General features: G+C 37.5%; 1 protein-coding gene across 4 annotated transcripts; it reads left to right on the top strand.

Moving 5' to 3' along the window:
* Positions 1 to 1994: 1994 nt before the first annotated feature.
* Positions 1995 to 25682, top strand: LOC310727452 (b(0,+)-type amino acid transporter 1). Of its 4 annotated transcripts, none has more exons than XM_083543965.1 (6): positions 1995 to 2712; positions 21620 to 21753; positions 21876 to 22005; positions 24318 to 24442; positions 24838 to 24925; positions 25110 to 25682. In XM_083543965.1, exons 1-6 carry the CDS (start codon positions 2014 to 2016, stop codon positions 25338 to 25340), a joined length of 1407 nt encoding a protein of 468 aa, XP_083400091.1. In that variant the 5' UTR covers positions 1995 to 2013; the 3' UTR covers positions 25341 to 25682. The 4 variants fall into 4 exon arrangements, with proteins under 4 accessions (XP_083400091.1, XP_083400092.1, XP_083400090.1 ...); XM_083543966.1 differs by lacking the exon at positions 1995 to 2712 and adding an exon at positions 8679 to 9438; XM_083543964.1 differs by lacking the exon at positions 1995 to 2712 and adding an exon at positions 18623 to 19354.
* Positions 25683 to 25820: the final 138 nt, after the last annotated feature.

The following is a 25820-nucleotide window of genomic DNA, read 5'->3' as shown; positions in this document are numbered from 1 at the left end:
AGATCATTATATTTCATCAGCAATTCAACCAAGCCATTAGGGGGGCACAAGCCAGTGCACTCTTAGTGCCGGTCCCAAGCCCGGGTAAATGGGGAGGGTTGCGTTAGGAAGGGCATTTAGCGTAAAACATGTGCCAAATCAAATATGCGGATCACAAATGAGAATTTCATACCGGATCGGTCGAGGCCTGGGTTAACAACGACCGCCACAGGTATCGTTAGCCGACAGGGTACCGGTGGAAATTGGGCTACTGTTGGCCGAAGGAGGAGAAGGAGAGGAGGAAGACGTCTACAGAGACGGCAGGGAAAGGAGCAGTGTAGGAGAGTAAAGGTTCGGGTTGGAACTTTAAATGTTGGTACTATGACGGGTAAAGGGAGAGAGGTAGCGGATATGATGGAGAGGAGAAAGGTAGATATGCTGTGTGTTCAGGAGACCAAGTGGAAAGGGAGTAAGGCCAGGAACATTGGAGGGAGCAGCCAAAAGAAGAAGAAGAAGAAGAAGAATATTTCATCAGCAATTCATATTGGCCTACATGTATATTGAAATAAACGTGAGATTTTCATAGCATTTCTGGATATAGTTGATTGAAAGTACTGTATCTATAGTGTAAGGAATCTTGTATGTGTAACTGTTGGTTATTTAGCAGTAAATGTAACATTTAGCAGCACTCATATTTGGTGGTAAATGCCTGTGTACATTGCATTGGGTGGATTAAAAATTCTGATGATAAAATTATATAAAAGAGAGAGTAAATGCACTAAATGGACAAATGTTGACTAGTATATCCGTTTTTTTAACATACTATTTCAGATTTTGTACCCCTATACTATTAAAATAACAATCACTTTTCTGGTAAGGCTTTCCACTAGATATTGGAACATGACTGTGATGGTGCAACACTGCACTATTGATATTGATGTTGATAAATTGATCAAATTAGATTGATTTGCTCTCCACAAATATTGTTAAAAGATTAATCTTAAACAATACCATGCTCTTAATGTCTGCAAGTATGATCACACCCGCATAGATTATTGTTACGGATAGACTGTAGAATCCATCAACTAGTAATATGAGGACATCTTCTGGAATAGCATATCATTACAAGATACTGACCTACAGGTTACAGATTAATTACTATCATTCAAAAGTCAACACGAGTAAAATATGTTTTATCCATGGCATAAAATCATACTTTATCATTAAAAAAAATTTTTTTATTAAGAATTGTATCTGTTAAATGTATTTATAATTAGGTCGTCAGATCTGGTTTGTTTTCTTATATATCTTCAGCAAGACTATACTAGTGTAGCAGAAAGCTGACAGTAATGTGCCACCCAGTTTATGACTAATTACAGTCTGTCTGAATTCACAAGACTTATAGAAGGAGACATATTCCAGGCTGGAACTGAACAGAGTAATGAGAAGATAAGAAGCTGCACAGCATATTCTCATCTCAGCATAAGAGGATGCATCAGATATTAGAAGCATCCTCTTATATCACTCTATTCTTTGTTGAGGTTTTGGTTTCATTCTTAATGTAAATAAATGTTGAATAACTCCTGCTTATTTGCTAAACCTTGAGTTCGATAAAAGTTTAAATGCAGTTTTTGTGGGTGTGAAATATAGTCAAGGATCATCCAGCTCTTAAGTCAGACTGAGCAGTAAAATGCAAAAGGTTTCTTTATGTTTCTGATTTAACAAAGTAGTTATTCGTTAACAAGCTGAGAAAAAAAGAAAATTGTGTGAACCTCTAAACTTATAACATTTTAACTTTAAGTTCAGACTAAAGGGGAAAATAGAAAAGAAAAAGTTAAATGAGTGGCCAGAGATATAAACATAGCTTTTTCTGTGCGTAGATAATAATAAATAGACGGCTAAATTAAAAAGAGGCTTTAAATCTGTAATTATTAACTGAAAACCTAGTAGGCAGGGCAACATGCACTATAACATTTTAAGCGCCTATAAAAAGTTCATAATTTGGTAAATCTATTCTATAATACCCTTAAAGACATGGAAAACACAGCTAAGAAAATTCAGCTAAAGTCAGAAGTGGGACTGAAGGGAGGAGTGTCTCTAATCGCAGGGGTCATGATTGGCTCAGGGATCTTCATGTCCCCACAGACTGTAATGCGGAACATCGGGAGTCCTGGGGCTAGCTTGGTGATCTGGGCTGCTGGAGGTGTGTTGTCAATGCTGGGATCATTGAGCTATGCTGAGCTGGGAACTGTGATCCGTGAATCTGGAGGCAAATACATCTACATACTTCGCACATTCGGCAATCTAATGGGCTTTATTTTTGCTTTCACAACTCTCTTTGTTGTGAGGCCAAGCAGCATGTGTGGACTGGCTCTCAGCTTTGGTCAGAATGCTGTTGCACCCTTCTATGAAGACTGTGAGCCTCCAACCTTGGTAGTGAAGTCTGTAGCTGCATGTGGCCTTGTGTTTCTGGCCATAATGAATTGCCTGAATGTGCGCTTTTCTATGGCTATCACCATGGTCCTCACTGCAGCTAAATTCCTTGCACTGCTGGTTATTTCCATTGGCGGTGTATTTTTGCTTATTCATGGAAACACTGCTAATCTGCAGAATTCCTTTGAAGGAACCAACACAAACATCAATATCATAGGAAAGACCTTTTATCAGTGTCTGTGGGCCTATGATGGCTGGAGCGTTCTGAATTCAGTAACTGAAGAGCTTAAGCGTCCTGAGGTAACTATCACATTCTGTAAGTCTATTCCAGTGTCATTGTTTGATTCCATTCGAGTGCAGACATGTTTAAACCTGCAAAAAAAATAATTTTGAAACATATTAATAAACTTTAGATGTGGTAGTATTATTTATTTATCTAGCTCTGCATTTGCCACTGTTCAGTGTGTGTGGACTTATGTCTCGCAGGGCTGAAAGTGACCAGGTTACTGGTAATAATTACACTTTTGTTCTCTAAAAGCATCCAGTTTTTCTTTAATCAGATAGGTTATTTTTATTTGTTTATATATATTAGATGTTATAAAGAATAGTCTTAGATTTTGGCCCCTTAACCGATGACATAAATGCTGATTCTTATGACTTAGAGGGAAGTGTCACTGCAAATCAGCAGTGCTATTGAAAGCTAATGCAAAAAGCTATTATGACTGATCACCCTGATCCTATAATGAAATATGTCTCTCCTGATGACAGTGTCTCTTACAGAAGACTGCAGAAGACAGTCCCCCAATCCTAGTTAATACCTAGAGCAGCATGAAGAGTGAAATATAACCTTGTAAATGAAAGCAAAAAAGATTCTGTTCTGCTGTGCCCTGCAAATTTCATTTCTTTCCCACATTTAACTGATTATAGAATTAAGAGGCTGTCCCTCTGATATAATTCAGCAGGTTCTCCAGGGATAGTGTTAAAAACTATTTCTATATATACTGTATGTCTGAATTCCTCTACTGGACAATACAGAGCATTGCAGATTGGAATAGGATAAAGATTTTCCTGCAGTATCTTTAATTGTTAAACACTCAGCTACTTAGATTCAAGCACAGTCATAAATAATATAATCTTCACAATCATAAATATACATACTATTCACTATTATATAGTATTTTTTGAGCTTGTAGTAGCAGAATCCAGTGTTTTCTTACAGTAGGCTTGGTATAAAATTGTTCAAATATGAAATATGCAGTTCTGTGATGTGTTGCTCCTGTTGATCTATCTAAATATTTCATCTACAGAATCTAAACCAGTTACACTGAGTTAATTGAATCACTATCTTTTAGAAGGCACATACAGGCATTTTAATGTGGCTACCAGGTATAAGGTATATCAATCAGTTAGAGTAAAGAACAGTCCATATGAGGTCAAGGAGCTATTGTCGCCATATTCATCAAGTTAGCCTTATTGACAGGAATTCAACTGCCAGGGGTGTATAGTGGTATGGTTTACTATGAGGGGTGTGGTGTGTACACCTTTCTGGCAGCCAATATATTTGGAAAAAGATTGTACAGGCACAAATGGAGCTCTTTGCCTAAACCAAGTTAAACTTTTGCCACAGAGATGTTAAGTATTGAAGTACAAATACTTCGTACTGCACTTAAGTAGATTTTTCTGGTATTAGTACTTTACTTCAATATTTATTTTTTTTTAAAACGTTTTACTTTCACTCATTAAATTTGTACACAAATAAACATATACTATTGTTTAGTTTTAATGTATTTGGTGAAATGTCAAAATTTTTTCTTCTGATTGCACACCAATTTCAGCCCATCAACCTATATCCTGTCATTGTGTGTCTTTTTCAATCTACCACTGGTGTATCATTTCCTGACTATCACACACCAGAGACGTAGGCTAGTTTACAAAGATAACAATGAGCAATGCAGAAGGCAACGAAAAGTATGGGGTTAATTTGGATGAGACAGAGGAAGTCAGTGATGTAAACATGACTGAGAAAAGAGACATTCCTGATCACCCGATCATCATTATCTTTTCTCTGCTTATGTTCTATATTGTGGTTGTTCAGCCTGGATACATTCATTAGCTAACAACATTTTTAGTTTGTTTTGTATAATATATTAATATGGGCTGTCAAAATTAATGCATCAATAATGCGTCAACACAAAATCATTTTATGGCACTAATTTCAATAACTCGTGATTAATGCAGTGCGCATTTCTGTTTGACCATTTTTATTTAAATTTTTCAACACAAAATGAAAAACATTCAACACAACACACATTTATTGACGACATACTTACTTTAAAAAAATAATAAACTCCACCTAAATTAATTTTTTAATCAATAAACATTTGTTTTACTGATGCGCCAAGTCTCAAATCAGCACCAAAATCTGCCATGATGCACACAATTAACCCTCTGGGGGCGACAAACTCACCGGTGTGTTTTGTGGCATTTTTCCTTATAACGCAATACATCATTCGAATCTGTAAATGGTCTACTTTTATTTGTATACACTCATAATAACAACATAAAGCTTTTGTAAAATAAAGAAAACAGACAGGAGGCACTCTCTGCCGCCTCTGTCTGTCATCTCTCTTCACAGACATATAAATTACACAACATGAATCTCAGTGAATACCTGCCTCACACACATAATAAATAAATACATTTTTAAACACTATTTTATTTAAGTCAGACCAGGACAAACTAAATATATCACAAGGATTTCTGAAATAAATAACAAAACAAGCTAAATTATATATTCACAATCAAAAAGTAAAGTGGCTTTTGTTGTTGTGTTGAGCCTTAAAAATGTTCCTTTCACAGCTTAAGTATAAAAACTATCAACAATGTAAAACAGAACACCGGGTTAGCTTCTAGCTTCTAGCTTCGTCGAGGCGTGGAGTTTCTGGAGGAGCTTCGACAGATTGGAGTTGCTGCTATCGCAGTAGATACGACCTTCGAGCCAGAAAGACACAGCTTACATTTGACTAAAAAGTTTTTGTCTTTATACTCAACTAAAGTGAAATAATGAGCATATTTCCACTTTGAGAAACTCGTCTTGCTCTGCCTCGACTCGCCATTACTGCTGCACAGACCTGAATAAACGGAGACACGCCCACAGTGCGTCTTCTTCATGTTTATAGTGTTTATGTTTACTTATGTTGTATATGTGTGAAATGTCTACTTAATTAAACCATTTCACATTGAATACAAAAACTCTCTGATTATGTAATCCGTATGAAAGTTAGAAGAGGCACAGTTTCTCCGGTATCACCTCAGTAACCGTCCATGTGGAGACATAGCAATGGTTCCGTTTGGTGTCCTGATGATTTACGTAATTTAGTACACCATAATTACTTTAAAACATTTGCAAGGATATTTTGTCTTTATGCTCTAGGTTGAGTATGGTTTCACTAATAATAAACATGCATTTGCTTAAAGCATCCATATTTGTCAATGCCCATGTTGATTAGAGTATTAAAAACTTGAAAAACTTTAATTAAAGGTACATTTAAAACAGATAAAAGTAAATCATCGAAATTGACGAAAATCATTCGAATAATCACAATTAAACATTTTAATCGATTGTCAGCCCTAACGAAAATACTAATAATAAATATACACTATAATATAAGGTCCAGTTACCAGCGTAACACTAAAACAGGTAGTAGTAATGGCTACTTTTTATTTAAGTACGTCAGACCCCATACTTCTTTACTATTTTTTTTTTACTTGAGAAAAAAGTATAGTCAGTACTTAAACTTTTACTAATGTCTTTTAAAACGTAAGCATCTGTACTCCTTCTTAAGTAAAGGATATGTGTACTTTTGCCACCTCTGCATTGCCAGTTGTGGTTCTTCCTGGAAGAACTAAATAGCCCACTAAGATAGGATACGCTGGTCCCTGACTATTTTGATATATTCCTTTTCTGATATATAACTGATTCAATAAAATGTGTACAGGACTGAGAAACCATGCCAAACAACCTTATTTGTGACCTTGAAATGGTCAGCAAGATCTTTGTTTGTCATGTTTGGTCAGGAACATTCTCCTACTGCTACAAGTCTACACTTATTTCTGTAGTAGTCAGGATTTAGTGCAAGTAGTGCAAAGATAGGTGAACTAAACTAAAAATCCATCTCGTGTTTTTCTTAGCTACCAAAATAGTAGCAAGAACAAGATTATCTATTTATGTTCACCAGAATGAGTTCAGATTAGTTAAAAACCAAAAGCGCATATGACAATGTGTAACAGCTTTTTCCCCAGAAGCCACCAGGCTTCTCAATACACAGAATTGAAATGGAACTCTCACACACACACACACACACACACACACACACACACACACACACACACACACACACACACACACACATACACACACACACACACACACACACACACACAAATACCAAACTGTACAACCTGAATTTAACACACACTCATTACTCATCTCATTCCATTCTACCATCATTTATTTATAATTATTTACACTGTTTACATGCTGTTTTTTGCACCTCTTGACTGCCGCTACTGCTGTTTTTTGCACTGCATTGTGTTTGTTTATATATACTCTTTGTTATAGTTTTTATAGTTCTCTTTGCACAGCACTGTATATTCAGAGTATACAGTATGTTTACTGGTCTGAGCTAGCTGGTGTTATGTGTATTGTCTTGTGTTGTCTGTCTGCACTGTCTGTCTGTACGGTTTTTCGTCTGCACTGTTTGCACTAGGTTGCCCTCGATGCACTTTATGTAGCTTTGTGTTGTGTTGTAGCTCTATGTTGTTGTTTAGTGTAGCACCAGGGTTCTGGAGGAACGTTGTCTCATTTTACTGTGTACTGTGTACCACTGTGTATAGTAGAAATGACAATAAAAGCCTCTTGACTTGACTTGACTTGACTTGACACAGATCTGTACAAATAATACACAGTGCATCTATGTATTGCTTGACTTAAAAAAAAGAAGAAATGGCTTTACATTAATAAATACTTCTGATGGTCAAGTCATTCTGACTAAAAAGTCAAAACTTATCTTTAAATCAGTCTGGATTACTCAGAATTCTATCTCATTGAGGCATAAAATTGACCGTTGAATTGTTAAACATTGACATCTTCTGGACAAATTTGTCATTACAAAATATTGACATCAAATAACTTCCTTTGTTTCAAAATTACCAGCAACTATTTAGCAAAAGTTTATGACCTCATGATGGTTTTAAGTTTTATTAGAAACATTGTGACATAAATGTTTATGTTTAGGAACACTGCAAATCCTGGAAAATTTAAATTAGAAAGTGAGGAGACTGCTTAGAAGAACAACTGGTATATTTACCACTTTATTACTATGATCTCTGTCCTAAACAAGGAATTTCTGCCTACAGAAATTGGTTTTATTTTCACCATGTTTTGTACTATTTGGTGTAAGTTCTAGAGACCGTTGTGCATGAACGTCTCAAAGCAGTTCCTGTAGTTCCAACAGCAAGGAAATACCATGTTAATGCCCATGGTTATGGAATGGCACCTATGATATTTGACCACAATATATTCTCTGCATTTCCAAACATGCAAAATATCTAATAGAGAGCATTGTTTGATGTTTAAACTATTTGTTTCAGTTTTGGTTCATGTGATAATAAAACATTTTAGTAGTGTGATTAGTATTATTCTGTTGTTAAAAATATAACAAATGATTCGTCTTTGATGGAATTGGTTATTCTTTTACAAGCTTGTCAAAGAGAAAAGACCTCTGCATATCTCTAGTCTTTTAGAACACTTTACCCACTAGAGATATTAAATCTTAAAGCAAGGGGGGTGTCATGTATTGCAATTCCAATATATGGAGGTGATCACTGAAACAAATTAGTAAATTAGAATTCAAACGGTCAAACTGTCTTTATTAAACCATTCAATATGTATAAGCCAGTGTGGCTAACATGATTATGTTGCTAAAAATAAATCAAGGATTTTGTCAAGGATAAGTTATTTAATAACAAGAGCTTGTCAAACTAGAAAAGGTGTGTGTAAACCTGTGTACTTCTATGAAACTTTAACTTTAAATACAAAACAAAGGAGAAAATATAACAAGTTAAATGAGTGGTCAGCGATTAAAAACATGCTTTCTTTAATCCTATTGTATAATGAATAAAGGGTTGAGTTTAAACATGGCTTTGGGTCTATAATTATTAACTGACGTAGCTGAAGGTTGGGCAGCAGACACTACACATTTTAGAGCAGATTGTCTGTAAAGAGTACATGCAGTGGAAAGATAATTTTCTAATAAACCTGTAGACATGGAAAACACAGATAGAAAACTTAGGTTAAAGTCAGAGGTAGGATTGTTGGGAGGAGTGTCCCTCATTGCAGGGGTCATGATCGGCTCAGGGATCTTCATGTCTCCACAAACTGTAATGCTGTACATTGGGAGTCCAGGAGCTAGCTTGGTGAGCTGGGCTGGCTGTGGATTATTGTCAATGCTGGCATCATTGAGTTACGCCGAACTGGGAACAGTGATTCGTGAATCTGGAGGTGAATACATCTACATACTGCGGACTTCTGGAAATCTGATGGCCTTTATATTTTCCTTCAGTTCCCTTGTGGTTGTGAGGCCAAGCAGCAATTCTGGACTGGCTCTCAGCTTTGCTCAGTATGCTGTTGCACCCTTCTATGAAGGATGTGAACCTCCATTACTGGTAGTAAAGTCTGTAGCTGCTTGTGGCCTCATAAGCTTGACCACAGTAAACTGCCTAAATGTGCGCATTTCCATGGTTATCACCACAATTCTCATGGCAATTAAATTTCTTGCATTGACAATGGTTTCCATTGGTGGTGTGGTGTTGCTCGTTCAAGGAAACAACAATAATCTTCTAAATGCATTTGAGGGGACTAATTATAGCACCGGTGTGATTGGAATGGCGTTCTATCATTGTCTGTGGGCCTATGATGGTTGGAACAACCTGAACTCTGTGACTGAGGAGCTTAAGCGTCCTGAGGTAACTATCACATGCTATGAAACATTAGTAGCTTTGTAAATCAAATCAAATCAAATTAAATTTTATTTGTCATACATACATACAGAGTACAACATGCCGTGAATCTCTTTTATATTGTGAATGATAATTTGATTACATTTATGATACTGTATATAATTTAAACAGTTAATCTCTTTTCACATTATGGGTTCAGATTTCTAACCTAACAATCTGCGTGCATCTTACTTTTGTTTTGGGAAAAAATAAAATCAGATTCAGAAATAAAAAATTACCAAGTATGTTTACACCAGTGGTGGGCTGTGCATTTGTTATCTGGGCCTTCAGTGGGGACTTGTCCGACTTAATCCACCTCTTAATACCACCACTATCACGTCACAATTATACACTGTGTGCACAATTATCAGGCAAGTGATTATTTTGACCATATCATCATTTTATCCATAATTTCCAAGTCCAAGCTGTATAAACTTGAATGCTTATTGGATTTAATGCATATCAGGTGATGTGTATTTGTGTAACGAGGGAGGGTGTGGCCTAAGGAGATCAACACCCTATATCAAGGTGTGCATAATTATTAGGCAGATTCTTCTCCTCAGGAAAAATGGGCCAAAAAAGAGATTTAACTGACTCTGAAAAGTCAAAAATTGTATAAAGTCTTTCACAGGGATGCAGCACTCTTGAAATAAGATATTGAAATAAGATATTGGGGCATGATCACAGAACCATCAAACGTTTTGTAGCAAATAGTCAACAGGGTCACAAAAAACGTGTCTAGAAGAAAAAACGCAAATTAACCGCCAAAGACTTGAGAAGAATCAAACATGAAGCTACCAGGAACCCATTATCCTCCAGTGCTGCCAAATTTCACAACTGCAACCTACCTGGAGTGTCAAGAAGTACGAGGTGTTCAGTTCTCAGAGACATGGTCAAGGTAAGAAAGGCTGAAACCGACCACCTCTGAACAAGACACATAAGTTGAAACGTCAAGAATGGGCCTAAAAAATATCTGAAGACAGATTTTTCATAGGTTTTGTGGACTGATGAGATGAGAGTGACTCTTGACGTACCAGATGGATGGGCCCGTGGTTGGATCAGTAATGGACACAGAGCTCTACTTCGAATCAGACGGCAGCAAGGTGGAGGTGGGGTACTGGTATGGGCAGGTATTATTAAGATGAGCAAGTTGGACCTTTTAGGGTTGAAAATGGACTCAAAATCAACTCTCAGAACTACTTTTAGAAGACACTTTCTTCAAGCAGTGGTACAGGAAAAAGTCTGCATCATTCAAGAAGACTTTGATTGTTATGCAAGACAAAGCTCCATCACATGCATCAAAGTACTCCAACGGCATGGCTGGCCAGTAAAGGCCTTAAAGATGGAAGACATAATGACATGGCCCCCTTCTTCACCTGACTTCAACCCTATTGAGAACTTTTGGGCCCTTCTTAAGCAGGAAATGTACAGTGAAGGTAAACAGTACACCTCTTTAAACAGTGTCTGGGAGGCCGTGGTTGCAGCTGCACAAAAAGTTGATTCTGACCGAATCAAGAAACTGACTGACTCTGTGAATGGAAGGCTTGTGACTGTTCTCGAAAAGAAGGGTGGCTATATTGGTCACTGAGGTTTTCTTTTTGAAATTTCACAAATGTTTATTTGTAAATTTTGAGTTTGTTTATTATTCTCACTTTAACAGGTGTAAATAAACAAGTGAGATGGGAAAATCTTTGTTTTTCATTTAGTAGCGTAATAATTCTGCACACTAATAGTTGCCTAATGATGGTGTACATGTAAATATTCTTTTAAGAAAGCCAAAACTTCACTTTTACTACTTAAATGTTCAGGTTTGGGGGTTTATTAACATTTTGGATTGACCAAGAGAACTGTAGATGTACAATAACAAAATGAATCCTCAAAAATACAATTTGCCTAATAATTGTGCACACAGTGTAGAAGCCATCAAAACAATAAAAAAACGCAATATAACAACACGTAGCATTAAAGAGAGAAAGGCATTTTACATATGGAGGGTGAATACCATTTTTACTAAAGCAAGAATCCCAGTTAAGACAACTCGAATCCGCAACTGTGCCACCTACATCATCTGGAGCAGTTTAGAATCAATATTTGTCTAATAACATGACAAAAACTTACAAAATGTAAATAAAATACATCCTACTCTTTAGAGATGCATACTCACATAATTTGCACTGCTCCTCAGAGGCTGTAAGCTAGTGGTACGGCTCTTAGGCACTGGTCTGGAAGTGGCGAACAAACCCTTTCCCTGGCTGAGACAAGCTAGCTAGATTTGGAGTTGGCCAACCGCTCCTAGCCGTCTAGCTTTTCTGGAAAAGTCCGCCTTAAAAATAGATTTTTAGGAACGCCCGTGACCAAATTCATTTCTCTTCCTTCATCCATTGTGGGCATAAAAAATTTAACTCAGATGTATCAATGTTTACAGAGTGCTACATACGTGTTTTGCCAGTCAAACTTGGCTGTTACAGTTTCTCTCTGACCAACCAATCAGAGGATGGAAAAATGCTGAGGCCAAAATGCAGATAGCTGGCCCTGTGAGGCGATTTTGAAATCTGATTGGTTAAAGAAACAGAGCTATTGCTAATATAGTCTAAGGTACATCGGCCAGCAATACTGAATCTGAAGGCCCTGGGCACATTAGTTTGACATGGCAGCACATAGAGACTGAAATCTGATTAGACAAAAAAATCTAACATCCACATACATGTACTGGAAGCAGTGCAGCCAAGAGAAACGCTACGAAATAAGAATAAACAGTTGGGACTAAATTAATACAATTTCATGAAACAAATATTAGAATTAAGGTTGTAAATGTAGGTCAGTGCTTCTGATAGTGTTTAGGCCAGCAGAGAAGGCCTTGCAGGCCCTGCCGGCCCACCGCTGGTTTACACACACCCAAAGAATTTGACTTGCCATCATGAGCTTCCAGTGCAGGAGAAAGTACAGACATAATGCAAAAAAATAGTAAAACAGACAATTAAATAATGCACTATATACAAAAATATAGAGAGTATAGGCTGCAGGAAACAAATCTTTTGTGATTGATTGTTCCAGGCCATGGAGCTTTGTAGCACCAACCAGAAGGCAACAGTTTGAAGATAGAGTGGGCTCGGTGTGTTGGGTGCAAAGTGATTTTCTTAGCCTTTTTCTCCACTCTGGATGAGAGAAGATCTTGGAGATTGGGCAGTGGAGAATCAATAATCCTCTCAGCAGTCCTGACCATCTGCTGTAGTCTCTTGATGTCTGATTTGGTAGCTGAACCAAACCAGACAGTTATAGATGTGCCCAGGAAAGACTCAACAAGGATCTTGACAGAGGGGTTTTTAGAGGTGCAGTCATTTGTGTACAGGGAGAAGAGCATTGAGGAGAGAATGCAACCCTGAAAGAGACCTGGATGTGAGTTGCCCAGTCTCGCTGTCTTCTGCCTGTCTGTCTGGAAGCTGGTGATCCACAGACCGATTGGGGTGGGCACGGAGAGCTGGTTCAGTTTGGCCGAGAGAAGGTCAGAAATGATGGTAGTGATGGATGAATTCTACAAACAAGATCCTTGCATAGGTCCCAGGTCTATTGCAGAATATAATGCAGTTCCATGTTGACTGCATCATCCACAGACCTGTTTGTACTGTATGCAAACTGAAGAGGATCCAGCAGAGGTCCAGTGATTTCCTTTAGGTAGGCCAGGACCAGTTTTTTTAAATGATCACCGACATGAGAGCAACTGGTCTGTAATCATTAAGACCAGTGATTTTGGGTTTTTTGGGGACCGGAATGATAGTCAAGGGTTTGAAGAGGCAGGGCTCAAGCACACAGCTCCAGTAATCTGTTAAAGATCTGAGTGAAGATGAGGGCCAGTTGGTTAGCACAGACTTTTAGGCAGGCAGGTGAAACACCATCTGGCCCAGAAGCTTTTCTAGCTGTTTGTCTTGTGAAGACTCGTTTCACATCATCTACACATACAATAAGCGCAGGTTGAATAGAGGGACTTGAAGGGGAGTGCAGGGGGGTAGGTGAATGTGTGCAGATTAGAGGGGGTGATGGGTGTTAGACTGGTCTTTTAAAATTGACAGTAGAACACATTCATTTTTTAGCCAGTTGTTGATTCTCCACAGACTGAGGGGGTGGTGTCTTGTACTTGGTGATGTTCCTCAGACCAGTCCATACTGATGCTGGGTCTTTGGCTAAAAACTGTTTTTTCAGTATTTCAGAGTAGTTTTTTTTGCCAATCTGATCTCCTTTGTTAGTTTGTTCCTGGTCTGGTTATAAAACATTTTGTCCCCACTTATGTAAGCATCCTCTTTGGCATGACGAAGCTGTTTGAGTTTCCCAGTAAACCAGGATTTGTCATTATTGAGTGATAAGAATGACCTGTTGGGGATGCACATACTATTCTCACAGAAACTGGTGTATTAAGTTACAGTCTCCATAAGATCATCCAGATCGGTGGCTACAGCTTTAAATACACTCCAATCAAAGCAGGATTGTAAATCCTGCTCTGCTTCATTAGTCCATCTTTTAACAGCCCTTAGTACAGGTTTAGCTGATTTCAGTTTTTGCCTGTAGGTTGGTATGAGATGAACTACACAGTGATTAGAAAACCCCAAAGCTGCTCGTGGGACAGAGTGATATGCATCCTTTTTAGGGGTGTAACAGTGATCCAAAATATTACTGTCTCTGGTGGGACATGTAACGTGTTGTCTGTATTTTAACAGTTCATGGGAAAGATTTGCTTTGTTAAAGTCTCCAAGAATGATTAAAAGAGAGTCTGAGTACCTTTGCGCCGTTTCAGTTATTTGTTTAGCCAGCTGTTGCAGCGCTGCGCTCATGCACGCATCTGGAGGAACGTACAGGAGAATGAAAGAAGAAAACTCCTGCGGCGAGTAGAAAGGTCTATAGTTTAGAAACGTTGCAATCCACCACCTCTCATTTTCCCGTTTAACTCCGCTGTAGAACATTGGGTTAATGTTCTGTTATGTTTAACAAGCATTTGTATAAATGGCTATTTGAAGTGATGACGTCAGAAGTATGGTGGAGGAATAGGAAAAAGCACATTTATGGAACATTATGGATGAACAAGGTTCTCAATAAAGGAGCCTAGTTGTGTTAAGACCGCTAGTGTGACCGTCATTCAAACATCCACGATGCGAGCCGATCCAACATAAACATCTGAAAGCCCGGCAGATGCAGGGCATTGTCTGGAGTGGCTTCACTCAGCCAGGTTTAAATGACGCACCTTGCAGCAGAGTTCTAAAAATCCTTGTTGATTAGGGTGAGGTGAAGAAGTAAATCCGTTTTGTTAAGAAGGGGACGGAAATTCGCGAAAAAAACGCTTTTCACAACAGACATTGTCCCAAAGCAGCTTTACAGAAATGAACAGTTAAGGTGAATGGTGTGCATTTATTCCTGATGAGCAGCCGTGGCGACTGTGGCAAGGAAAAACTCCCTTAGATGTTATGAGGAAGAAACCTTGAGAGGAAACAGACTCAAAAGGGGAACCCATCCTCACTTGGAGTGTAAGATTATGAGTAATGTTCTTTCTACAGTCTTTAGGTCATTGTGGTTCTAAAACTAGGAGCTACTGAGCAACTCATAAAATAGCTCAACATTTGCGATCAAGGTCCAATGTCAAAACTCCACATGAAGTGGGATCCAATTGGCACTGGTACATCTCTAGATTGTTCGGGATGTTTGCGGGGTCGGCATCTAGTTCTTTAAAGGTCCACAATCTTCATAAGGTGGGATGTGACTGGGGCTGGAGCAACTTCAGGATGACTCGGGATTGGTAGAGAAAGATGCCTTGTGTAATTTATGCTTTCCATTGTATGCTGACAAATTCTTTTTCTCCCCTGCTAACTATCAGGACAGAAGTTGCATATGACATCTGCACGTGCTCATATACTGAGATATTTTCAATAAGTACCATATATTGCACAGTATTTACAGTTAATACTGTTGTAATTCATAAACCATTGTTTTATCCTTGATGCCTGAGCTAATTAAGTCTAATTATCTTAATATCACAATATTGATCCTTGAGCTCAGTCTTACAGTAATTATGTTTTTCTTTCTGATATTACAAACATTATTTTACACAATCAAAATTTGGCAGAAAATGTGGATAATTTTGCCTGTGCCATGGAAGCCCTTTGACAGATAAGGACACTCTGGCCTCTGACTTTCCTGTTCACCTGATATATGCCTTGCCTTGTATATAACCGACTCTTTCCATTTTATGGAGGATTAAGAAATCATGTCAAAGAACCTTATTTGTGACCCTTGCTTGCCTTGCTGCTTTCACTGATTATAGAAACACACTGGCAGCTTCCTCCTAAATTGATTGTGAAATTGAACCTGACCATGCTCAAAGCATATAATACACATCTTAAACAATAATACATAAAGTTAATGGATTGCAAACTAAGTGTATCGATGTAGCACTTTAAAATATACAGGTGCATATAAATTAATTCGAATATCATTAAAATTTGATTTATTTTAGTAACTTAATACAAAAAGTGAAACTCGTATTTTATATAGATTCATCACACACAGACTGATATAAAGTCTTTATTTCTTTTAAATATTTCTTACAGCGAATGAAAACCCAAAATTCAGTATCTCAGAAAATTTGAATATTGTGAAAAAGTTCAATATTGAAGAGTCGTGGTGTCACACTCAATCAGCTAATTAAATCCAAACACCTACAAAGGTTTCCTGAGCTTTTAAATGGTGTCTCAGTCTGGTTCAGGCTACACAATCATGGGGGAGGACTGCTGACTTGACAGTTGTCCAAAAGACGATCAATGACACCCTGCACAGGATTGGTAAGACACAAAAGGTAATCACTAAAGAAGCTGACTTTTCACAGAGTGTTGTATCCAAGCACATTGATGAAAAGTGGAATGGAAGAAAAAAATGACGTAGAAAAAGGTAAAACAAAGCCCATTCAAGAATTTGGGAAAGATTCACAAAGAGTGGACTGCAGCTGGAGTCATTGCTTAAAGAGCCACCATGCACAGACGTATCCATGGGCTACAACTGTTGCATTCCTTGTGTCAAGCCACTCTTAAACCAGAGACAACGTCAGAGGTGTCTTCACTGGGCAAAGGACAAAAAAATACTGGACTGTTGCTCAGTGGGCCAAAGTCATCTTTTCAGATGAAAGGAAATAGAATTTTGCATTTCATTTGGAAGTCAAGGTCCCAGAGTCTGGAAGAAGAGAGGAGAGGCACAGAATCCAAGTTGCTTGAGGTCCAATGTAAAGTTTGCACAGTCAGTGGTCAGTCATGGTTGTTGGATCCAGTGGGGCAGGTTTCCATATTTTACAAACTGGAATTTCATGCAAAATTGTATCTAATGTTTGCAGCAAATATATATAGAACCGTTTTGCCTCAATTGTTGAAGGCTCTGGGTGACAAATTAGAAGCAGGAGCACTGTATCATGTGTTCTGTCCACAGTTTCTTTCCAGATGGGATATGCAAAGAAAGAATTTTGCTTTAGTGTAATGTTATGTTTTATATTGTATGAGGGACAGTTCTGCAGTTCTATCACTAACCCAAAAACATATCAAACCTTGGAGCAGATGGGTTAGTTGAGTTACCAAAGCCTTCCTGTCAGTATCAAAGATTATGACTGTTCTCCTTCAATTTGTGTCCTCAATAAGGTATTTATGCCCACAAAACATGGATGTTTTTTCTTTTTCACTTTATTTGTACAGTTTTTGAACTATTTTGATCTAGCATGAAAATACCAGGGGATCAGCAGTTTCTGAAATACTTAAAGCATCCCCACTAGCAGCAACAAATATTCTACATACACAGAAATAACTGAAGCTTTTGACCTGTACCTGCATGATTATGTGCCTTGTGGTGCTGCCACATGCTTGACAATCTCATCTTGACAATGTATAGCCTTATTAAGTAATGTAAAGTGATAAGTATGATTAACTTGTTCAAGAAACTAAATGAAAGATTTTGTATTTAATGGAATTGGTTATTCGATAATGAGCTCGTCAAAGAGACTTATGTACATCTCTGTACTTTGGTAACACTATAACCCCTAGAGAATTTTAACCCGAGGTGATTTAAAAAAAAATGCACTTGCAATGCCACTCACACATAATCACTCCAAAGAAATAGGGAATTAAAAATGGTTAAGCAAAGAACAAAATCTCTATATAATATTAGTTGAATACATTTATTATACTGTATATATTTTATAAAATTGAATGTAGATGTATTTGCTAGCAGACTATCTGCAGTTGGTGTATAGACAATATTCAGGAAAATATTACCAACCTGTTGATGAATTAATTCCTCAGTTAAATTATGTATTTAAACCTGTTGTATTTTAATTCATTCTTTTTCTCCTCTGCTAACAAGCACATACAGTATACTGAAGTATTTCAACAAGGCCACCTAGTGACCGATAATATTTTCAGGTCTCAATATCTGTACACAATATTGGTGTGCGCACTGTGAGTCTAACAGTAAGTGTGTTTGTGTGTATGTGTTTCTTCCTGATATTAATTAATTAAAGCAAGCATGAATTTCAAAACTACAAAGCAGCATAGCCATCAATCTATTTAATCTCATTTATGCAGACAATTTCTGAATCTTTTTGGAAAACAATAATGGGCTAAATTCATAATTCCCTCTAAAAGACACTGGGACAAACATGTCATTAATTCACTACAGACAATAATAACACGTGCTTACTGGCATAAGTTAATCATGGCTCATGGGGTTGAATCTGACTCAGGCTTAACATTCTAAACAACCTGAGGTTTTATGGTGCCTAGAAAACAATTTGAGTTACCACAAATAAGTAAAATAAGGTATTATTATTAGCTACTTTGGCTACCTTGCAAAACCTAAATCACATTGTAGTCTTGTCAAAAACAAGAGCTTGTCGAACAGAACATGCATTATTACTTGATGATTTTTATCACACATTTTTTTTAACACTTTAAAATAATGCTGTTACCAAATGAAAAAATATGACACAAGAAGTATCATGCCATAAACAAAGCTTCACATAGACAATACTGACCAGAGGGTTAAATGTGTTTTCAAGCCTGTAATTATTAACTGACTTAATTGCCGGTGGGGCACAGTACACAGAACACCTTGCAGTGTCTATAAAAAGTATGCACTATGAAATCTATTCTCTAATACACTTATAGACATGGAAAGCACATCTAGGAAACTTCAGTTAAAGTCAGAGGTGGGACTGATGGGAGGGGTGTCCCTCATTGCAGGGGTCATGATTGGCTCGGGGATATTCATGTCCCCACAAACTGTACTTCTGAACATCGGGAGTCCTGGAGCTAGCTTGGTGATCTGGGCCTGCTGTGGACTGTTGTCAATGCTGGCATCACTGAGTTATGCTGAGCTAGGAACAGTGATTCGTGAATCTGGAGGTGACTACATCTACATAATACGCACGTCTGGCAACCTGATGGCCTTTATTTTTGCCTTTACCTCTGTGCTGGTTGTGAGGCCAACCAGTATGACTGGACTGGCTCTCAGCTTAGCCCAGAATGCTGTTGCACCGTTTTATGAAGACTGTGAACCTCCGGAAGTGGTGCTAAAAACTGTAGCTGCTGTTAGCCTCTTAATCTTGGTCATATTGAACTGTCTAAATGTGCGCTTTTCTGTAGCTGTTACCACAGTCCTCTTGGCAGTCAAATTCCTTGCACTGCTGGTTATTTCCATTGGTGGTGTGGTGTTGCTCATTCAAGGAAACACAATGAATCTTCAAAATGCATTTGAAGGGACCAGCAAAAGTGTTGGTGTGATTGGAATGGCTTTTTATCAATGTCTGTGGTCCTACGATGGATGGAACAACCTGAACTCTGTGACTGAAGAGCTTAAGCGTCCTGAGGTAATTCTTATCTTGATGATAAAAAACCATGATGAGGAAGCTAACAGTGGTAAATAAATGTCTTGTTGAATGCAATCCTCACACTGAAAGAAGGTTGTTGTAGTTTCTGGAAAGACAAAAGAACAAGTCATTGTCCGATTCAATAATTATTCACATGGCAGCAAATTATTTGAATAAAATGAAGAATTCACTTCAGTTGTACATGCAGGTTTCATTTACTGGTATATGAATATCTCATATCTCACTCACTCTTTACCCACAGTATCATTTTAAAAAGTTTGGTCAAATCGCAGAAGGGCGGTTTAAAATCATTTACTGGACTATGCTTTCGCAAAAATACATTCTGAACATTCTAAGGTCATCATACTGTGTGATATGGAAACTATTGTTTGCTTCTACCCTTTGGGTTTAAGATGAGTCAGGACCATTTTGGCTCTGGCATACCTATGTTTGCTTTGATCTTGGTTGGGCTGAGCTGAACATGAGCAGCATTTAATAATATGACAGAGCCACTTCACTTTAGAAGCTACTGCCAACTGACATTTGATATTCAGAACAGTCCTTATGTATGAAGCCTCACAAAACCTTGCATAAGACTAAACACATGCTCCTTGCACATTTTAGATGAGTACATGTTGTACATATTGTTGTACATATTGTAGTGTGGGATTTCCATTGCACAGATCATACTTTACTTTCCTTGCTTGTCTTTAATTTTCTTGTACTTCCTTTTCTTGCTATAATCATCAATTATTTCATCATACAGTTGTACCAAAGACAAAACCAATGAACTCAGAATTTGCAAACACATACACATTTGAATGTGTTACATTATCAGATTTGACTGTATACAACTTGAATGAATGAGGGCCATTCCATAAGACATGCCACCAGCTTCTAATTAGCTGTTTACAAACAACTTTCCAAATGCAACATAACTTGCACAACAATTTCTTCAATACTGAACATACAGCTTCCACAGATTTCTGCAAGACTTCAACAAAATATTTTTTTCTTAGTTGAACTTGGTGCTTGATGATTGTGAAATGCAAAACACTTGCCTTAAAACTTTTCACAAGGTTTTTTTTTCTTCAATTATCCCAACCAGTACTAAATGCTAAACAGAATCTAATTTATTTGAATGATTTGCAATTATGACAAAGAATGTTCTCTCTATGTTCACCCTTGGTGCCCTAAACAGCCCTAATGTGTTTTATCATAGTTCTTTTTTTACACTATAAATGTTAATATTTAAGCAAAAGGCGTTGGACTTAGTGCTTTATTATCCATTCATTTTCTTTTTCTCCTTTCATTCCAAACTTTGATAAGCTGATATTCACATCATGAAAAGTAGAGAGTATAAAAGGTTAAAGCTGAAGCGGGAGGTAGGGTTAATTAGTGCCGTATCTCTGGTTGCAGGCACTATGATAGGATCGGGGATCTTCATGTCTCCTCAGTTTGTGATGTACAATGTTGGAAGCCCTGGAGCGAGCTTGATCATCTGGTCTGTTTGTGGCCTGGTAACTCTATGTGCTGCGCTCACTTATGCAGAGCTCGGCACTATCTTTAGAGAATCCGGAGGAGAATTCATCTATGTCCTGAGAATCTATGGACCATTACCTGCATTCTTTTTGGCATTTACCTTTATAAATGTGTTAAAGCCAGCAGGTATCTCAGCCATGGCTCTAAGTTTAGCTCAGTATGCTGTTGCTCCTTTTTATCCAGGCTGCATGGCACCTACATTGGTGGTGAAATGTATAGCAATGGTGTGCATTTTGGTGGTGGCTGCTGTCAATATACTGAATGTTCGCTTCGCCATGGCAATTCAGGTTATTTTCCTGGTGGCCAAAGTTTTGGCTCTTATAGCAATTGTGATAGGCGGAATAGTGGCCATTTTCCAGAGTGGCTTCGAAAGCTTTGGAAAGTTGGATACTGCCTTTGACGGCACACATTTGGGACTCAGTCCAATTGGAATGGCTGTGTATCAGGGACTTTGGTCTTTCGCAGGATGGTCTAATCTAAATTGTGTGACTGATGAGGTGAAAAATGCAGAGGTGAGATGTAAAATATTTTGTATTAAACGATCTGTTTTATGTAAGAATTATACTGTATATCTCCAATTGTCTGCAGAAAAATGTTATGCAATCATGCAAGGAAACAGTTACCTTTTCGAAGAGCATCTAGTAGTCAGTTAGGAATTATTGTAAAATATGTAAATGTCAGTAAAATATTTACTGATTCCTACATTATATCTATTTGTGAAAGGTAAATCTCCCTCGTGCGTTAATGATTGCCATCCCAATGGTAACAATCCTCTACCTGCTGGTCAATGTCAGCTATCTGGCTGCCATGACTCCAAGAGAGATGATGGCATCCGGTGCTGTGGCAGTTACTTGGGGGTAAGTGTTTTATTTTATTTTTATTATTATTATTTTGTATTTAAATTTTATTAAGACAAATGCAATGGCATACTGAGTATTGTTGGTCAGTGGATGAACAATGTTGTGTCTCTGAAAATAAGCAATAAGGTCATGGGCAGTTGGGGCTGGGTGATGTCAATTGCAGCAGCACTGTCATCCCTTGGCTCTCTGAATGGATCATTTTTTAGTGGAGGGCGGGTTTGCTTCGTAGCTGCCCGAGAAGGTCATATGGTAAGGACAAAACACACACACACACACACACACACACACACACACACACACACACACACACACACACACACACACACACACACACACACACACACACAGGTGCATCTCAATAAATTAGAATGTCTTAGAAAAGTTCATTTATTTCAGTAATTCAACTCAAATTGTGAAACTCGTTTATGAAATAAATTCAATGCACACAGACTAAAGTAGTTTAAGTCTTTTTTTTTTTTTTTTTGTGATAATTTTGGCTCACATTTACCAAAAACCCACCAATCTCAACAAATTAGAATACTTCATAAGACCAATCAAAAAAGCATTTTTAGTAAATTGTTGGCCTTCTGGAAAGTATGTTTCCAGATTCCAATTTATACTCAGTACTTATATACACTTTATATGGACAAAAGTATCTGGACACCTGATATTTCTGGTCATATGTACTGCTTCCCCGAACTAATACCACAAACGTACTCAATACTTGGTAGGGGCTCCTTTTGCTTTAATTACTGCCTTAATTCGGCATGGCATGGATGTGATCAGTCTGTGGCACTGCTGAGGTGGTATGGAAGCTCAGGTTTCTTTGACAGTGGCGTTCAGCTCATCTGCATTTTTGGGTATCTTGTTTCTCATTTTCCTCTTGACAACACCCCATAGATTCTTTATGGGGTTTAGGACTGGTGAGTTTGCTGGCCAGTCAAGCACACCAACACTATGGTCATTTAACCAACTTTTGATGCTTTTGGCAGTGTGGGCAGGGGAAAATTAAATCAGCATATTTAAAAATCTGGTAGCAGAAGGAAGCATGAACAGCTCTAGAATTTATTTGTAAACAGGTGCAGTGACTTTGGTTTTTAAAAAAGACACAGTGGATCAACACCAGCAGATGACGTTGCACCCCAAATCATCACAGACTGTGGAAACTTAACACTGGACTTCAAGCAACTTGGGCTATGAGCTTCTTCAGCCTTCTTCCAGACTTAATAAGCTTGGTTTCCAGATGAAATACAAAACTTGCTCCTATCTGAAAAAAGGACTTTGGATCACTGGGCAACAGTCCAGTTCTTCTTCTCTTTAGCCCAGGTAAGACGCCGCTGACGTTGTCTGTGGTTAAGGAGTGGTTAAATAAAGAAGTACGACAAGTGTAGCCAAATTCCTTTGGCATGTCTGTGTGTGGTGGCTCTTAATGCCTTGACCCCAGCCTTAGTCCATTTCTTGTGAAGTTCACCCAAATTCTTGAATCGATTTTGCTTGACAAGCCCCTAAAGACTGGAGTTCTCCCAGTTGGTTGTGCATCTTTTTTCACACTTTTTCCTTCCACTCAAATTTCTGTTAACATGCTTGGATACTGCACTCTGTTAACAGCCAGCTTCTTTGGCAATTAATGTTTGTGGCTTACTCTCCTTGTGAAGGGTGTCAATGATTGTCTTCTGGACAACTGTCAGTTCAGCAGTCTTCCCCATGATTGTATAGCCCAGTGAACCAAACTGAGAGACCATTTTGAAGGTTTAGGAAAACTTTACTGGTGTTTTGTAGTGATTAGCTGATTTGCATGTCACCGTATTTTAATTTTTCGAGAGAGTAAATTAGTGGGTTTTTGTTAAATGTGAGCCAAAATCATCACAATTAAATAAACCAAAGACCTAAACTACTTCAGTCTGTGTGCATTGAATTTATTTAATACACAAGTTTCAAAATTTGAGTTGAATTACTGAAATAAATTAACTTTTCCACACCATTCTAATTTCTATGTAATTTTGTACACACAAGCACACAGCAGCCTTAAATACAGCAGCTTTTTTTCAGCTGGCAAACTCTTTGTTACCTTTTTTGTTACATTTGCTAATACAGTTCTTACTCTTTAGAATGCTTAGCCAAATCTACATATGTATTTCTGTTTTTACAAGTTTCTTATTTCTAGATTTCATTCATTTCATTTCATTTATCTTATCACTTCTTATCATGGTCAGAGTCATGATGGTTCAGCCATTCCCAGGAATTCTGGCATTTGGTGGGAAGACATAATGGATGGGATGCCACTCAATTAAAGGGCACCATGTTTGTGCATGCATGTGCAAACACATACACCCATTTACACCTCCTGAGAAAATTAGAGAAGCAAATTCACCTACCATCCCAATTTGTAAATAGAAAGTACTCATGGGATAAAGAAAATTCTAATTTGGGATATTCATGTATTATTTTTGTTTATAAATTTTTTTTATTTTGGTATTGTATTATGTAGTAATTGTTGCATGAATAAAGGCAGACCCCCAAATTTTAAATATTTAATAAAAATCTATTTTTTGCTCTTCCAGCCTAACATCTTGGCCATGGCCCATGTGCGGCGCCTTACTCCTGCTCCAGCTCTCATCTTCACCACCATCATCTCCCTCATTGTGCTCATTCCTGGAGATTTTCAGGGCATAGTCAATTTCTTTAGGTCTGGATAACATGCAACCTGCAGCTTGAATGTTTCTACAAACTCAAAATATAATTATTATTTAAATAGAGATTGGGCAAGGAGTGTTTTAAAAAATGTTTTTTTTTATACAGCCTGTTAATCCAATTACATCATATACTAAACTGTATGCATACAACATTATTGCTGTTGTGTAAAGTAAATGTAAGTGATAGGAGTTATCTATACAGTACATGATAGCAGTTATTATAAATGTGAACAGTAGAGCAAATTGAAATCTTTTGGCATGAATCCATGTCTTTGAAGCACGTGCTGTATGGATATTTAGATAATTCAGGTTTGCATGTGATGACTAATTTTAATGTAAGATATTATCTCTGTATTGTTTTTCTAATTTTACTTAATTTAACCTTCAGCTTTACAGCTTGGTTCTTCTATGGAGTTACGATAGCAGGGTTACTGTACCTAAAAATAAAATTTCCTGAACTTCCTCGTACATACACGGTAAGAGCTTTAAATGAGTGCAAAATATTACAGATGTGGATACTTAATCTGCTGATTAAATTGTAATAGTGTAAACATGCACACTGTGCCATGGCACAAGCTTTAATTTACCCAAGAAAAAAATATTTAACTGTCTTTATTTCTTAAGAATACTTTATTGATCACTCTGATATGGTCTCCTCAGGTACCCATATTTATCCCTATCTTGGTGCTGCTGGCATCTGTGTTCCTGGTTCTTGCACCCATCGTTGACAAACCTCAGCTTGAGTACCTGTATGTTACAATCTTCATCCTAAGTGGAGCTTTGATTTATATTCCATTAATTCACTATAAACTGTGTCCACACCTGCTGGACAAACTCACAGTTTTCCTGCAGCTCTTCTTGGAGGTGGCACCAGCTGACAAAAATGTGTAAAACATACTGTTAAACTGTCATACTGTGAAGCAAAGCTTTTGTTGGTTATTATTTAGCTCCCTTAATGTTCCCAAGGCAATGTTTTACCAACAGTCAGTTACAGACTAACTTTTTATTGTAATCTTATATTTGTTATAATTGTATACATTTTATAATTTTTCCAAAAGCATTGAAGTACAAAGATTGCTCTTAAATGCTAGAGCAAGCAACCTACTTGATACTCTTTACACTATATTGAGATAAATTTAACTGTTGTATACGTTTGAGGAAATGGGCTTAAATTCTTTATCCTATTGGTTGAGCTTTAGCCATATTTTTTCAAAACAAATAAACATGTGGAAATAGTATGACTCAGTTTGTGTTGTTGCATAAGTTCACTGAAATGGAATTAATAAAACTTTTGCAATAAGTAGAAGATTAAAGTTCCCTGAAAAAAAAATTACTTCTTATATTTCTTGAATTCTTGGATACATTTTCCAA

This window comes from Silurus aristotelis, assembly GCF_946808225.1.
Source record: "Silurus aristotelis genome assembly, chromosome: 6".
Classification (NCBI taxonomy): domain Eukaryota; kingdom Metazoa; phylum Chordata; class Actinopteri; order Siluriformes; family Siluridae; genus Silurus; species Silurus aristotelis.
Note: the sequence above shows the minus strand (reverse complement) of the source record. Positions and strands in the feature narration are given on the sequence as shown.